Below are 14,522 nucleotides of genomic sequence, written 5' to 3'. Positions count from 1 at the left end.
TCCCTCTTCCGGCCCTCACTGAGGGCCGGCCCTCGCCCGCTCTTTTAAATTTTTTTTTTTTTTTTTGGAAGTATTTTTTAAATCTTTGCCGGCGGAGGGTTACAGGCGGCAGGCGCAGCACCGTTTGAGCCTTTTGGCGGGCGGGAAGCGGCGCGTGCCGCCCCCTCAGGCGGGCGCCGCCTCCTCACGGGCTCCGCGCCCGCCCTCAGGCGGCTCCCTCAGGAGCCCGGCCCCGTTCCCCAGCACGGGAAGTCTGCCCCCGGAGCATGGCGGAGCTGGATGAGGACCGGTACCGGCCGGCGGTGCCTCCCCGAGCCGCCTGCGCCTACACCGGCTGCTACTGGTAAGGGAGGCGCCTGAAAATGGCGGCCGGCGCCTGACTGGAGGCTGGCGGCACGCTGAGGGGGGGAGTTGAAAACGGAGCTAAAAACCCCGCAGGGAAACCTTCCCGGCCCGGTTTGGGTTGCTGGAAGTGAAGGTGAAAAGGGGATTGAAAAGAAAACGGTGCCGTCGACGGTTGTGTTTTGCAGTGAGGAAAACGTGTGGAAGCTGTGCGACTACATCAGGAGTCGGGGGGAGCGCCCTGTGGAGGAGTTCTACGCGGTTTTCATCTCCAACGAGAGGAGGATGGTGAGTGGGTGAGTTGTGCGCTCCGTGGGGGTGGTAAACCACAGGCGGGGGGAGGTGGGAGGCGCTTTAACTACCCCAGGCCTTTTAAGTACAGCCTGCGGTAGGTGAGTCTTGGCCCCAGGCCCCCCTGCAGCAGCTGAGAGGCACGCAGGCAGCAGCACCTGGGAGCATGAAGAATTTCATTTGTTTCTGGCCTCCAGACCCCACGCAGTATTTGCTCAAGACATCAAGGCAACACCAGAACCTGAGAAACAGTAAAAGGAAACAGCTCGACCTGCTGCACCAGAAGAGAGCCCTGCTCTCTCCTCTGGAAGCCCCAAGGATAAGGATACCCTCAGGGGAACAAAAGGTTCATGGCATTCTTTCCAAGCTTAAAAGAAGTTGCCCTAAAACAACAGATGAATCTTAATTAAAGGTTAAAGGTTGGGCTAGATGATCTTAAAGGTCTCTTCCAACCTGAATGTTTCTATGAATGTCCTTACCTGACACGCTTGGATTGTGGGAAGAAGGAATCACGGTGCCCCTAAGGGCTGTGGGATGATTTTTCCCTGTCATCCATCAAGTTAGGGGGAATATTACATTATATGGTCCAGAATAGCGTCCAGTTTAATGTTTCTGAAAGATAAAAACTGGAGCAAGCTTTCTGACAGCAGCACTGACACAAGCTGATGAAATGCAGAGTTTAGCAAAGAACTTACCCAAGCCGAAACTAATCTCTGTAAGTCAGGAGTGGTTTATGCCAAATTGCTTAACTTTCAGGTCCCGCTCTGGAAACAGAAGTCAGGGCATGGAGATGAGCCTGTTGTCTGGGTAAGGCCCTCTGTTCTTTCTTTGTCAGTATTTAAGTGCGTGCCTCTGCAGCTGAGGTCTGCAGGATCAGATGTGGGTAGTGTTAGATACCTCTGCTGGAATGAATTTAGGTTTATGTCCCCCCTGAGCATCAGGAAGCACTCTGTATGTGCCAGAGGTCCCTTCCGACCTCAGCCGTCCTGTAGTTCTGTATTAGTATTTATTATTCTTCTACAGCAGCCTAAATGCAACCCTTTTATTGTTCACAGGGAAATAGCAGTGAGATGGCCCATAAAACCACCAGGTGACAAAGCTTAGTTAGCATCGGTAAGAGTGCACAACAGTTCTGTGAAAATTACTGTCTGGTTTTGTTGGGGCCCGCCAGCTTTGTAGGATGTTAAATAGATGTCTTGTAACAAGCTGACGGGTGAAAATATCCATATAGGTCTGACATGGGATGGAAAAACGTGAGCAATACATGTCTTCAGGTGCCAGCTTGTATGTAAGCTCTTCCAGAGTTTTTGGCGTGTCGTTTAATGTAATGTAGTTCAGTAGTTGCCACTACAGAATTCCTTTTAAAGATGTGTAGTTATGGTTATACTGTATGGGAGGGAAAAAATCAATTTTGCGTGGCAATTTGTTTCAGAAATTCTGTTTTTTAAAAAAAAAAATCTGTGAATTTCTGAAATTCTGTCCTTACAGAATCATTTTCTGGAAAATTATCAGTGTGTTTATATTGTACAAAAGGCTTGGCTTAAAAAGAGGTCCAAGTGTTATCGGGATGATCTGAGAAGGAATAGGAGTTAACAACAAGTATCTTCAATTTACTTTTTGGAAAACTGCAATGAATGTAAGTAACTAACACTGAAAATAGTAACTGGAGTTTCTCCAGCCCCCTGCCATACCCGTGTTTCCTACATGTTAAGGAATCAAAGATGTGGTATGAGGACTAGCGTACTCTTCAGGTTAGCTGCCCAGGCTGATATCAAAGAAGGCTACAAGTAACGGGGAGAATAGCAAGGCTTACCAAAAGGCACGAGGGCTGAGGCAGGCATTAGGAAACCTCTCTCCTGGTGCTGGAACATCACAGGCGTGATACCCGAGCATCAGAAAGCAGTCTCTAAAGAAGAGAAGCTGTAGCCTCAGCTTCCAGGAGGCTTTTTTTCTACTCCCTGTGCCGGTTTCTGGTTAACAACTGTTTAACTCCTGACAATTACCGTTCTTCCCAGGACTACCACGTTATCCTACTTCATGTTTCCAGTGGGGAGCAGAACTTCATTTATGATCTTGACACAGTGCTGCCATTCCCCTGTCCTTTTGACGTGTACAGCACGGAGGCCTTCAGGCTGGATGACAGCCTTCATCCTGAATTTCACAGGTGAGGACAAAAAAAAAAAGATGAAGAGCATGAATTTTATTTCATGAAGTCCAAGTTGAAGTTGTCTCTGTGGATATATACTGATAGAAGTCTTCTGTTATACTCCAAGAAACTCAATGCACTGCATTATTTTTCTAAAGCTCTTTAATTGCTGTTGTTTAATCATCAAAAGCCCTTCCTTGCTGATGTTTATTCTTAACAGCCCAGCAGCTTAGCCCAGTGTTTCTGAGTGGAGTATTTAACTAAGCTAAGGCTCCCTGGGAGGAAGAAAGGGCTCTTCTCCAGAGTGGCTAATGCAGCGTTATGTACATATATCTCTTGATACAATTGTGCATTGTTGTTTAGGAAAATCCGGATGATACGAGCAGATCTGTACCTGGAGACGTTTGCTTCGGACAGATCTCACATGAAAGATGCAGATGGGAAATGGCAGAAACCTCCTCCCTCGTACCCCTGCATTGAAACAGCAGGTGAGCTGGCAGGACTCCTTTTTCCTTTTAACAGAGTTGAATGATTCAGTCAGAGGTGGGTGCAATAAAAAAATGTGCTTTTGGACATGTGCTTTGGAAGCGTATCCAGCCAGCACAGTGTATGGGGACAAAATGGGGCTCTGCAGTGCTTGCCTTTTCCGAACATGTAAAGTGTAGCGTGCTTCCTGGCAGCTGCCACTGCTGTTATCAAACACGAACTGCTGGTCTTCAGAAACTGAGCAGAGAGTAAGAGGTATGAAATGTTGCAGTGGGGAGCTGAAACAGAGGCCAAGCAACCTGCCTAGGGTTGGAAAGGGAATTTTTAACACGGTGATTACCCCACTTTTTTTTATCACACGGCATTTCAGCTTACTCGAACCACGTGTTTGCCAAGCTGGCTAATGTTTGCCATGTGCTTATTCTCTCCTTTTCTTCCCAGATGGAGAGAAGTGTGGTGAAGTTTTGTTTTGGTGGAGTTTGTTGATGCTGTGCACGTTTGGTTTTGCTGCTTTTTTAATAATACAATGCTACCATATATTTCTGTTAGAGAAGGTGGGGTCAAAGGAACATGTCTTGTGTCTAGAGCCGAGTTTATTGTGGTTTTAAGCTACAGGCAAGTTAATTCACAGTTTTTGTGTTGCTTTCTAAGAAAGTTTGGCGTTTCACTTGGGTATAAATGAGTTACGAGTGGGGGCGGGAGCACAGGTACAGCCTTGTGAAGCATTTTTAGAAATTCCAGGCTATGAAACACCTGTCTCAGCCAGCCTCCAGGTCATCCTTGGGATGTTGGTAGGTAGCTAAAGATGCAGAGACTTTGATTGCTGCCGTACTTCATTCCTTAGCCTGTACCTTGCCAGGCTGGGAGGAGCATCCCCAGGTCATCCAGTCCAGACCCTGCTCAAAGCCGGTGCAATTAGACTGAGGGGCTTTAAGACTCTGTCTGGTCTAGCCTGGAACAACTCCAGGGACGGCCATTGCACCACCTCTCTGGGCACAGTGTTCCAATATTTGATCCCAGGCATGAATTCAATACAATTCCAGTATGCAACCAGAGTTTCCTGTGTTCCCACTCGAGTGCTTTGCTTCTTGTCCTGTTGCCAGCCACCTGGAAGGCTCTGAGTGCACCTGTGGTGATGTGCTCTTGTCTGGGCAGTCACCTGGGTGTTGCAGGGGACAGTGACTGCTTACCCTGCGCCCACCCAAGGTGGAGGATCGCTGGCTGGGTAGCTCTGGGATTGGGGTCAGAACAGGAGGAGACTCTGTCAGGTCTAGGACATGTCGTTCACACTGCCTTTTGCTCAGTGCAAGTTTCTCAGGCTTTGGTTTTGTTTTTCCTTTCCTCACCTGAGGCACCTCGTAATGGTGTGTGCTTCAATGTATGCACAGTCTTATCAGGCATAAAGCACCTGATTTCAAACTTGATAGGAAGCCAGGTGGCTGACCTTTGGTTAGTGTAAAACAGCCTGGGACATTGATGTTCATCCACGCCAAATGCCTTTATGGATAATTGCTTCCTCCCCACTTAGAGTACTCTCTTTTCCATGCTAATTTGTGTTTGTGGAAGATTAAATTGCTCGCTGCTGGTGTTAGAGGTGACTGTAATTTAACAGGTGGCGGAATTGATCACGTATATGGCTTTAGTGCCAATTTATTTGTGAGATCAGAGCATTACATTACTCCTTGAGGTTATATTGCTGTCATTTAGAGAAGCCAGAGTCATAAGCTCTTGAGAAGATGACTACAAAAGCTTATCAGTTACAAGGACTCATATTACATCTATTTGGTCTGTCTTTGATGCTAAACAAATGCTTGAAGACTGAAAAAAATAGCATAAATACATATTTTTTTTAATGTATATGAGCATTGTACTGTTAAAAAGAAATGAGCTTGTGAACTTAGGGTATTTAAAGAAAATCAGCGCTCTGGTGCTGCTGCGTCTTAAAGGATGTTAGTTACACTCAACACACCCTGCTTCTCTTATCCAGTGGGGTTTTAAAGCTTTTAGTAAACTTAAAAAGATGGGAGGTTTTGTTCTTGATACTGAAATATTGCCTCTTCAGGGCAGAGCAGCTGCTGAGCCCAAATAGAGCACTTTGGGCAAGGAAATTCTGTAGCATTTAAGTCAAATGTAGGCCAAATAGGGTAATGTAAATACCCACTGTGGTGCTGGGACAAGGCACTGGGACCAGTGATGCCTTTTTATGAAGTTTACCAGGAAGTGTTAAAGGACTGTGAAATTCCTGTTGGAATTCAACCAATAAACTATCAGGAACCAGTGAAGCATTTTTTTTTCCTAATACTAACTCAAAAGGAATAATTCTTGTGTTGGAATAAGTCTTGTGTTGGCAGTGCTCTGGCCTCTGTTCCTCTGCTGCGGGTGCTCATCCTGCTTTTTTAAATAAAACTAAACAAGATCTGTTTTGAGGTGTGGATTCACCATTCTGGAGCTGGCTAGCCCAGCCTGGGGTTTTCTTTGAAGTCTTCCTCCTACAAATGAATGAGGTTTGATTCTGCATGGTTTAAGTCCCGATGAGATCAGCCCTCCTTGCTGCAAGCCTGTGTAAAATCCAGCTTGCACCCTGCAGTTACTCAGGTCTTACTGCTTCGATACAACTGGTAGCACCAGCTCCTAACGCTGAAAAGCCTCGCTTTGATTTTCAGTTCTCCCCAGGTGTTTGGCAGCACACAGGCAGAATGGATGTGTAAAGGCTTTTTGTTCTTTTTATTACTACTGAAATCCCTAGAAGCCATGAATTCTGGGGGTTTATTTCTGAAGAATGCAGATAGGGCAGCTGAGGAACTGTGTGGGTGCCGTGTGTGATGTGTTTCTGTAAAGGGGCAGCTGCTAGACAGGGCAGGCAGGTGGCTGCAGTTCCCTTCTGTACCTTCTCCACAAGGTAATGGCAGGATCCTAGCGGAAGGAAAGAAGGACTGATACAGATCTAAGCAGCTCATGCGTGCTATAACCTGATTCCCATTTGAAAATAAAACTGTTGTGAGAAACACCTCAAATAATTTTCTTCAGACAGGATCTTCTGTGAAGTTATTTTATTTGCGAGTGCAATGGCATGCGGCCTGTCAATCAGGAGCGCATTTCAGTAAACAAACCATAACCTTTTATTCCCTATTACCCGATGCCTGATCACCTCCCCTGTTTCCTCACTGAATCCTCTCTGGATTTATTCTTCATTCCCCCTCAGCCACTAGATGCCCTAAATATTTGGCTTCTCTTTTTCTATGAATTTTAATTTATTTTCCAATCCTTTCAAGCCCTGTTTTCCCAGAAATTCAAATAGCTTGTTAGTGCCTTCCTTCACAGCTGCTTTCTCCTGTCCTAACAATAACAGATCATCCACATATTGTTACAGCAACACCCTCTTTGGAGGTTGGAATTACTCCAAAAACTCCTGTTGGCAGATGCCACAGGTATCGTGGCTGTTAGGCTGTGCACTATCAGATGGCGTTTTTGTTTTGTCCCTGCTCAGGGCAAAAGTGTCAGACTTGATCAAAAAAGAAATGAAAACGTGCACGGATCTCGGAATGCACCAGGTGGGTCTCACGGACTGTAAACAAAGTGAGTTTGGGCAAAGAGGAAGCCTTAGCTCTGTGCGTGCCCAAATGCAGACTAGTGTAACACCTACAGCATCAGAGGAGGACTGTGAGCGTGTTGTAAATCTTAAAAATAAACAGGAGATTTTTCATTATTATTTTTTGCCACTTTTTATCTGCTTCAGAAAAAGGCTTTTGTGGTGGTCTGTTTTTGCGGAGCTGTTGGCTAAAGCTGTAAGGTCTCACATAAGTGCACAGCCTTTAGATGTGACACGTGAATAACAAGGATGACAAAGGGGGACTTCTGTCTCCTGAACCAAAGGAGATGGGAGAGCACTACAGGCAGTTACATGGCTCTCATACTGCTTTAGTGCCACCTACTGACTGGTCTTTAGACCATCTGCTCTTCGCGGGACGGTGAAGCTTGTTTCTTCTTCTTGCTTGCCTGTTACAACAGGTTTTGCTCTCATTAAACTCCTGATGCACTGTGTTATGCCCTGCCACCACCCTCCTGACTGTCAGAGACTGTTTCCCTTCCTACAGACAGTGTGACAGCAGCTCCCAAGTTGCTAACAGCAGCTGCTTTGGTTGTGACTCTGCTGGAACAATCCCCCTTGGGCTTCTTCACCATTCGCAGAACATTTTAATTAAATTATTCTTCTGCTATGCTCAGTGCACATAAAGCAGGGACTTGTTTATCTTTCAGATCTTAAACTACACGAGTAATCACATTAATTGTAAAATAAAAGCATCTGAGAGGAAAAGACAAGCTGGGGACTGGAAAACAAGCTTACCAGGCTACCTGCATGCTGGAACTGTTATCCTCTGCTGGTTGTTCTGGAGTTCCAACAGAAAATTGCTGGGCTTGTGCTATTTTAAATCCCCACGTAGTCGAGTAGAAAGTGGCCTTGTGCTGGCACTTGTGGCAGCAGTGGGACTGTGGTTGAGAGAGTTTTTGATGTTCAGTACCCAAAGGGGCTGACAAGGAAAAGGTCAAGTTAGGGGCCAGACCTTGCAGGTGCTGAGAGCTGGGGCTCAGAAAATCCCAAAGCTGTGCTGCGGTGTAGATATGGTGCAAACAAGAGGGCTGCAGGGGCTGCGTGTTGGCTGGGACTGCTGGGTATGGGATTCCCAAACGTTGTCTTCCCTTCCTCGCTTACACTATCTGTAATGGTGAGCCTAATTACACAGGCTTTTTGCAGCTGGAACAAATTCCATTTCTATGGAATTTGGTTCTGGTGGCTCTGTATGGTCTGCAGAGCTGTTGGACTGCTGCTCAGCAAGCGTGCTGTGAGCTGCTCTGAGTTATACTTTCAAACGGTTTTTCTTGGGATTTTCATGGTAGCTGTATGTGCTACAGAAGCTGAATCGGGAACTCTGACATTTCACTTCTCTGCTCTTGTTTTAGATTCCAAGATGAACTTGGATGATTTCATCAGTATGAATCCCAAAGTGGGCTGGGGCTCAGTGCTGCCCTTATCGGACTTTGTGCGCCAGTTTGGCAGACAGACTCATCTCAGCTGCTCCGTGAAAGCACAGTGAAGTAAAGAAGCTCTTTCTGCTGCAGGTTGCAGGTGGTTTGATTTGTTTTGCTGCTCTTACATTGTATTTATGAATGGTTTACATTTCTTTATATGGAATAAGCGTTTGGGCAAATACAGTACCCAGGGTACACTGAACTGAATAAAGTCTTTTATTTTTATTACAAAAGAGTCAACTTCTTTTTTTTTAATAAATCAGATCAGAGGTTGACATCCCACCATAAACGTGTTGCTCTGTTGTAAACAGAGGCCACCCTTGCAGCTCCCCCCACTACCAAAACCTCGCCACATAAACCCAGCACCTGGGTGTCACTCAGCAGAGCCATTGAGCTGTAGAACATCAGGTTGTCATCCCTCCAGACATGAGTTTGCTCCTTGATTAAACTACTGAGCTACCATCCTGAGCTGGTTCCTGGTGGCTGAAATCCATGGCACGCTCCCTTTAGTGAGACTCAGATAAGAGAATTTGCCACGTTTGGTCTAATTTCAGGATCAAGGCTGTTAAGGAGAACAGAGACAACCATTATTCAGAATGTAGAAGTTAAAAATCAGCATGAAGAAACGTTCCTTTTTCTCTTTACTCACTCTTTAGCTTGTCCTTTCCCACAGAGAAGTCCTGACTTTCTGTAGTCCATTCCTATTACAGTATTTATGTGCTGAGAGTCCCCGTGCGGTGGCTTTTTGGACTCGGTCACCCCTGAATTAGGCATTGAACAAACAGAAAAAAGTTCCTCACAGTCCCACTCTCTCCTGGCTTCTCTGTGCTGGTGGTCACTGGAAATTCTCCAGTAACCCAACACTACAACGTTTGCTACTGAAAATGTTAGGGCAAGGCCCTGACAGCCTGACATCCACGCTGGGGTCACCCTGTCCCACGGGTCGGTCCTCTCACTTCCACCAAACTATGGATGCAGTGAGCTGGGATGGGACAGAAGACCCATGTCTGTCCTGCCTCTTTCTCCTCTGCTGCTTCCTTTTTGTTAAGAATATCATTTATTCAATTCAACCTCTTTTACGTGCCTGTTTGGGACCTTAGGGGAAAAAAAAAAGCTCTATTTTTCTGACACACATTTTCTCGGTTGGTGCATTTCTGCAGGCCCGTCTCGTGGAAATAAAATTTTTCAGTTGGCCAGCAGAGAGAGCAGTCAGCACGCAGCAAGCGTGCGGCCAGCTCCCTGCTGGCACGGTGTGCCAGGAGCTGTTACAGCTCAAAACAAATCATCCCACAGCGGCGCAGAGGTGATCTGTGTCTCACAGGGTTGGGGCACCGGGTTTCGTGTTGCCCTTGTCAGCCTGAGCCCCTGAGGGCATCGAGGAGCGTGCCAAGGCCTTCAAACCAAGCCTTTGGATCGAACCAGCGTTTGTAATTCCTACTGAAATGGGTGCGTGGCACTTGAGGATGTCAAACTAATCGATATATGGGTTTTGGGGGCTAAATTTAGGCACCCGGGAGGCTGCAATCCGATCTGCACCATTAAGTAGAGCAGCTGGGAGGCACCGGGCTGCACTCGTATGAATCAGATTCCAGGATCAGAGCCCGGGTCGGAACATTTTGGCCTGTGGGGCCCTTCCCTGCTCGCCCGCTCGGCGTCATCCAGCCAGGACCTCATGCGTGCTGTGAAACCATCTGCTGTGAAAACGGTCAGCTCTAGGGTCTGCTTTTCCCTTGTTAGGATGAATTGGGCCGAATTTCCCCGTTTTACGGTGCCGTGAGGTTGTTTTCTCCTTTTCCCCTTGCCTTTCCAGCAAACGCGGGTGGTGGGTTGAAGGACACTGCAAGGAGCAGGCAGGAGGTGTGAAAACCCCGCCGGGTCATTGCCGTAGCCCCCAGCAGCTGAGCACCTGCCTCCACCTTTTGTGGGGTTGCCCTCTTAGGGCACTTAGGATTCGCAGGCTCGGGGAATCTCAACGTGAAACCCATCTCCACGTCCGCCTGCGGTAATTTCCTGCTCAGAAATTGGAGGGAGCAAGCGCCGGTGATTTTCTTCTCCCTCCTGGCTTCCCCCGTGCTGGCCCAGCCGAGGTCAAGGTGAATGAGGCATACCCGGGGAGTGTCCGGAGGCATCCGCGCAGCTTTGCTCAGCAGCTGCCTGCGCCCTTGCCCCTGGAGCTCGGCGAAGATCTGAGCGAAGCTTTTTTGTCATCATGGTGTCAGCAGAGGAGCACTTGCTGGAAGGGCAGCCTCTCAAAGCACAGCTGCAGCAGCGGTTCTGGAAAATCTCCCCGGTTTGACCTAAGATAAACAAATATGGCAGCTGAAGCATCCTCAATGTTTCCTTATTCTTACAGTAGGAAATACCTTGGATGCTGAGGGCGGCTAAAACAAATCTTGCCTACTTATCTAAGGCCTCTGGCAAGTCCCTGAGTTTCTGGGGGAGCTAAGCCGCTTCCCATGCGGGAGGCACACAGAGCTCGGGTTCGTGCCGCCGAAAATCAGCACACAAAGGACCTGAGCTGTGGACCGGTGCTCGCCAGGCCCGAGGGAGGTGGCATTGCTGGGTGTGATGAGCAGGGTGTTTCCAGCAGGCCAGATTCCTGACATTACATGACTTACAAGCAGGAAATGCTCATTTGGCTCCCTCCAACGTCATACCTGCCTTCCCATGCAGGGCTATATCTGGAAGCCAAACACTGCAATAAGGCAGGAATCATTACATGTTACATTTTTTTTTTTTTTTTTAACCAGCCTACACGGTAAGAATATGGTAGTTAGCTCAGCCTTCCCCTCTTCCGAGTGTGTAATTGTGGTGGCACGCTTCCCACCGCCTTGGCATGGCTGGTCGGGTGGCAGAGCACCAGCTTCACACTCGGAGCCCTCCAGAAAAACCACTCTGCCACGGCTTTTAATAATTTAGCTGTAAAACCTCCCTCCGCTGCCATGGCTTCCGACTTGCAGAGGGGAACAAGGGTTTCCAGCCCGTGCTTATAGCTCCTGTAATCAGTAAGGCCACTTATACTGTACTCATGCACTCATCACAGAGTGTTTTGCTGTATGAAATGGTCGTGGTTATATTTATCCCCGTGCAAAAACAGTCATCACAAACTCGGGCGGCAACGTTCGGCGTGTTTTGCCCTTGCTGTGTGCTGCTGTTTCTTCAGCAAACGGAGCGTCTACCAGCCCGAGCCACGCTCCTAGCACAAAAACCCCAGCCTGCTGTACGTCAGGAACCCCTCTGGTGTTTTTCTCTACTTGTTTTTTTTTTGTCTCATGTGAAGTAAACACAACTATTTAGTAAACTTTGCTCAGCTGCTACCTCGGTACGAATACGAGGCGATGCCAGCACAGTCCACAGGGTTCTATTAGTAGAGCTGAAAGCCGAGTTTGATCCGTTCTGCCAGAGGTACTAAAAATACCTTCTAATATGCTAAGGTATGTGTCTAGCCAGAAGATGTTTTCAAACGCCTTGTTCCAGGGAGCTGCTATGCAGTAAACGGAGCCCGAGCAGCTCAGTCCTGAGGTGCAGAGGAAGAAGAGAAGAGGAAGGCCAAGTGCCTCCAGCCTGGCTCTAGACCAGGGGTAGCAGCACCATGTTCCCCCCACGTTGGTCCCAGCAGCAGGGTGGGAAGAGGGGACCTGGAGGGGGTTACAGTGCCCTACCTGCCATATGAACCAGTGGTGTTTTACTGGGAGGAATTAGATGCTTAATCCCTCATTCATGCCTTTCTCTGTTGCCTCTGCACTGCTTGGCATGGCAGCTGGGAGAAATGGGCTGGGACTGCCTTCCTCCACCAGTGTCCTGCTCCAAGAGACTTTGAGGGTTTACACGTGCTCATGGAGAGGGACTAAAATGAAGGCCCTCAGAAAACCTGTGTCCTTTTCTGTTCAGATTTCCACCTTCTCTGGAAATCAAATGCTGTTTCTGGTTGCTTTAGACAGTCTGGCAGGGTGTACTTACCTCCAGCAGAATACATTCGTGAAAAAGACAAGTTCGTGATTAATGCAGGAAGATTTCTTCCCCACCACAGTATGAGCCACGTCTTAAAACCTTTCGTTCAAGAAAAGCTGCTGCTGACAAGAAATTACTGACCTCCATTACTCATGCTGCAGCGCCCAGCATCTAAAGGTCATCTATTAATTATTTGCACGTAATGTGTGTGCATGTGCCCTTATCGCTCCCATGGGCAGTTGGCACCTCCTGAGAAATGCTCACACCTTGGCTGCTGCTGCCTGGCAACATTTACGGGATTTTGGGCCAAAATTTGCAGCGCTGTTAGTCATTTTAACTCTCATTGTCACCCCATCACATAGCCCTTTGGAAACGTTTCAAGATTATTTTTTTTTCCATGCCAAAGTTTGGTTCCTTTAGGAAGACGACCTGGCAGTGGAAACACTGACAAAAGCACAGGCTAATGCTGTGTTGCTTAACATCCTTTCTTTAGACTGCTCCATCAGGGGGAGTTGCTTGTTTGGTGTTCGGTTTTGCTGTTTTTGTTTTGGATGGCACTAAAGAAGCCATAAAATTAGCTACAGTACTGCTTCAGGGATTTGCACACTTCAGCCACATCTGCCTTCAAAATAAGAAGAGGATCACTGTAAAATGAAGGACAGGAATGGCGCTAACCCTGCTGCCACCAGTCGGGCAGGGCAGGCTGGTGGCAGGGCAAGGCCTCGCCGCTATGCCTCGGGGACAGGGCTTTCTGGCAGGCTGACAGCATGCACAGGGACATTTGGCTCAGGCAAAACATTTCAAACGAGGGGGATGAGGAGCATGAGATAAACGGTGTCCCATCCTGTATTGTAGCAGAGGCACTGCCCTGCTGCCCGCTGGGGCCAGCAAGGCCTTGGGCTTTCCTGAAGGCTCAAGCAAGGGAAATTTGCATTTTCAGGGTTTCTTTCTCAAATAAAGACAAACTGAATTCACAAATACTAAAAAACCTTGAGGCTCTAGCCTGAGGAGAAGGGGTTTAAAGTGCCCAGGTGTGTTACAAACTGCGAGGCCTAGCACTGAGCGCGCAGAGGCCGTGCTACCTGCAGCTCTGCTCTCTGTGTGTGTGTGTGAGAAAAGAGTTACCCAGCCTCTTTTCCTTCAAATGTTCACAAGAAGCAGGGAATAAAAAAACACAACTGTAATACACAATAAATGTCTGTTCATTGTCTTTTGTATTATAAAAACAAGGAGTTCCGTTTGAGGAGCGGGAGTTGCGAAAACTCCCTGCTGAAGTAAGGAGCTGTATAATGCTTGGCTAGACACTATGAAAGTTCTTTTGCTTAATGTAACAAAAAAGAGAACCCCCTCCCCTTCTCTCCTTCTGCATCTCAGTTGCCTCTTTTGTTCAAAGACCCTGCTGCAAAGCTCATGTAACCATCTCCTGATAAGTTGCTCAACTAGTGTATCAACATCCTGCCTTCCTGTCTCACGCTGGCCCAACATGACCAAATTAAAAAAAAAAAAAAAAAAAAGAAGTTGAACCACAACGCCGAGGAAGACTATGGCCTTCATCTTCACAACCACCAGAGGGACAGAGACGACCCCCTAGCAACAGTGTGCGCAGTCGCAAAATATACCAGGATGTGCTGCGTAATCCCGGAACTGCCAAGATATAAAAAGGGACCCTGGCGGGGGTGAGGTGCGCGCCGTTGGTGGAGCCGAGACTCCACGGCCGCCCAGCGATGATTTGCTTGCTGTTTCTTACTCAATAACTTCCTTCCTATTATTAATGCAATGCTCTCTGAAAACTAATTAAGGGGGCAACTTATAACACTGCGGAGCTCTGCTTGGGCATGGCTAGTGCGGCTGGTGGCGAAAGTGGGGTGGCTGGCGGGCAGCCTGCGATGGCAACCGATTGCGTTGCCCTTCACGGGCACCAGGCCTTGCAGCTGCCCCTGAGCAGCTCCTCTGGGAAGGATCCAGCGCTGAAGCATCTCACAGTGCTGTGAGCTCCCTTCACATCAGCCATGCTAATGCTGAAATTCCTCCTGCCCTCCTCCCTGCCAGGCGTCCAGCCAGGTGCAGGAGCACTCCATCTGCCTCTTCCAAGCCGTAGTGGAGGCTGTGCTGCGGCAAAGGAAGAAGAAAATGAAGAGGACAGTGCACAGGAGCCTTCTCCCACTCTACTTTCACATGAGAGACCAGAGTGAGAGCGTAGCAAAGGTACAGATCTCAGAGCTGAGCAGTTACGTGGGCAAGGCTGTGCCGACACCACAGGGTTGCTCTGGGGGATCTC

The 14,522-nt window shown here is 48.0% G+C and overlaps 1 protein-coding gene across 4 annotated transcripts; it reads left to right on the top strand.

The window, feature by feature from the left end:
• Positions 1–115: 115 nt before the first annotated feature.
• On the top strand, positions 116–13,385 carry LOC139998564 (protein N-terminal glutamine amidohydrolase-like). 4 transcript variants are annotated; one of them, XM_072030240.1, is made up of 6 exons: positions 116–343; positions 531–630; positions 1,390–1,440; positions 2,649–2,797; positions 3,143–3,267; positions 10,104–13,385. In XM_072030240.1, the coding sequence occupies exons 1-6, from the start codon at positions 267–269 to the stop codon at positions 10,154–10,156; spliced, it is 555 nt and encodes a 184-aa protein (XP_071886341.1). In that variant the 5' UTR covers positions 116–266; the 3' UTR covers positions 10,157–13,385. The 4 variants fall into 4 exon arrangements, with proteins under 4 accessions (XP_071886341.1, XP_071886339.1, XP_071886342.1 ...); XM_072030238.1 differs by lacking the exon at positions 10,104–13,385 and adding an exon at positions 8,225–8,528; XM_072030241.1 differs by lacking the exon at positions 10,104–13,385 and adding an exon at positions 6,753–8,218.
• The last annotated feature ends 1,137 nt before the right edge of the window (positions 13,386–14,522 follow it).

The sequence above is a fragment of the Anas platyrhynchos genome, chromosome 33 (assembly GCF_047663525.1).
Source record: "Anas platyrhynchos isolate ZD024472 breed Pekin duck chromosome 33, IASCAAS_PekinDuck_T2T, whole genome shotgun sequence".
In the NCBI taxonomy this organism is placed as follows: Eukaryota; Metazoa; Chordata; class Aves; order Anseriformes; family Anatidae; genus Anas; species Anas platyrhynchos.
Note: the sequence above shows the minus strand (reverse complement) of the source record. Positions and strands in the feature narration are given on the sequence as shown.

Bases quoted from the DNA above. Each gene is read 5' to 3' on its own strand.
- LOC139998564 (XM_072030238.1), top strand. From the start codon at position 267: ATGGCGGAGCTGGATGAGGACCGGTACCGGCCGGCGGTGCCTCCCCGA. The intron at 1,441-2,648 runs GTAAGGCCCTCT...CGTTCTTCCCAG, and splicing joins GAGATGAGCCTGTTGTCTGG to GACTACCACGTTATCCTACT. The intron at 2,798-3,142 runs GTGAGGACAAAA...ATTGTTGTTTAG, and splicing joins CTTCATCCTGAATTTCACAG to GAAAATCCGGATGATACGAG.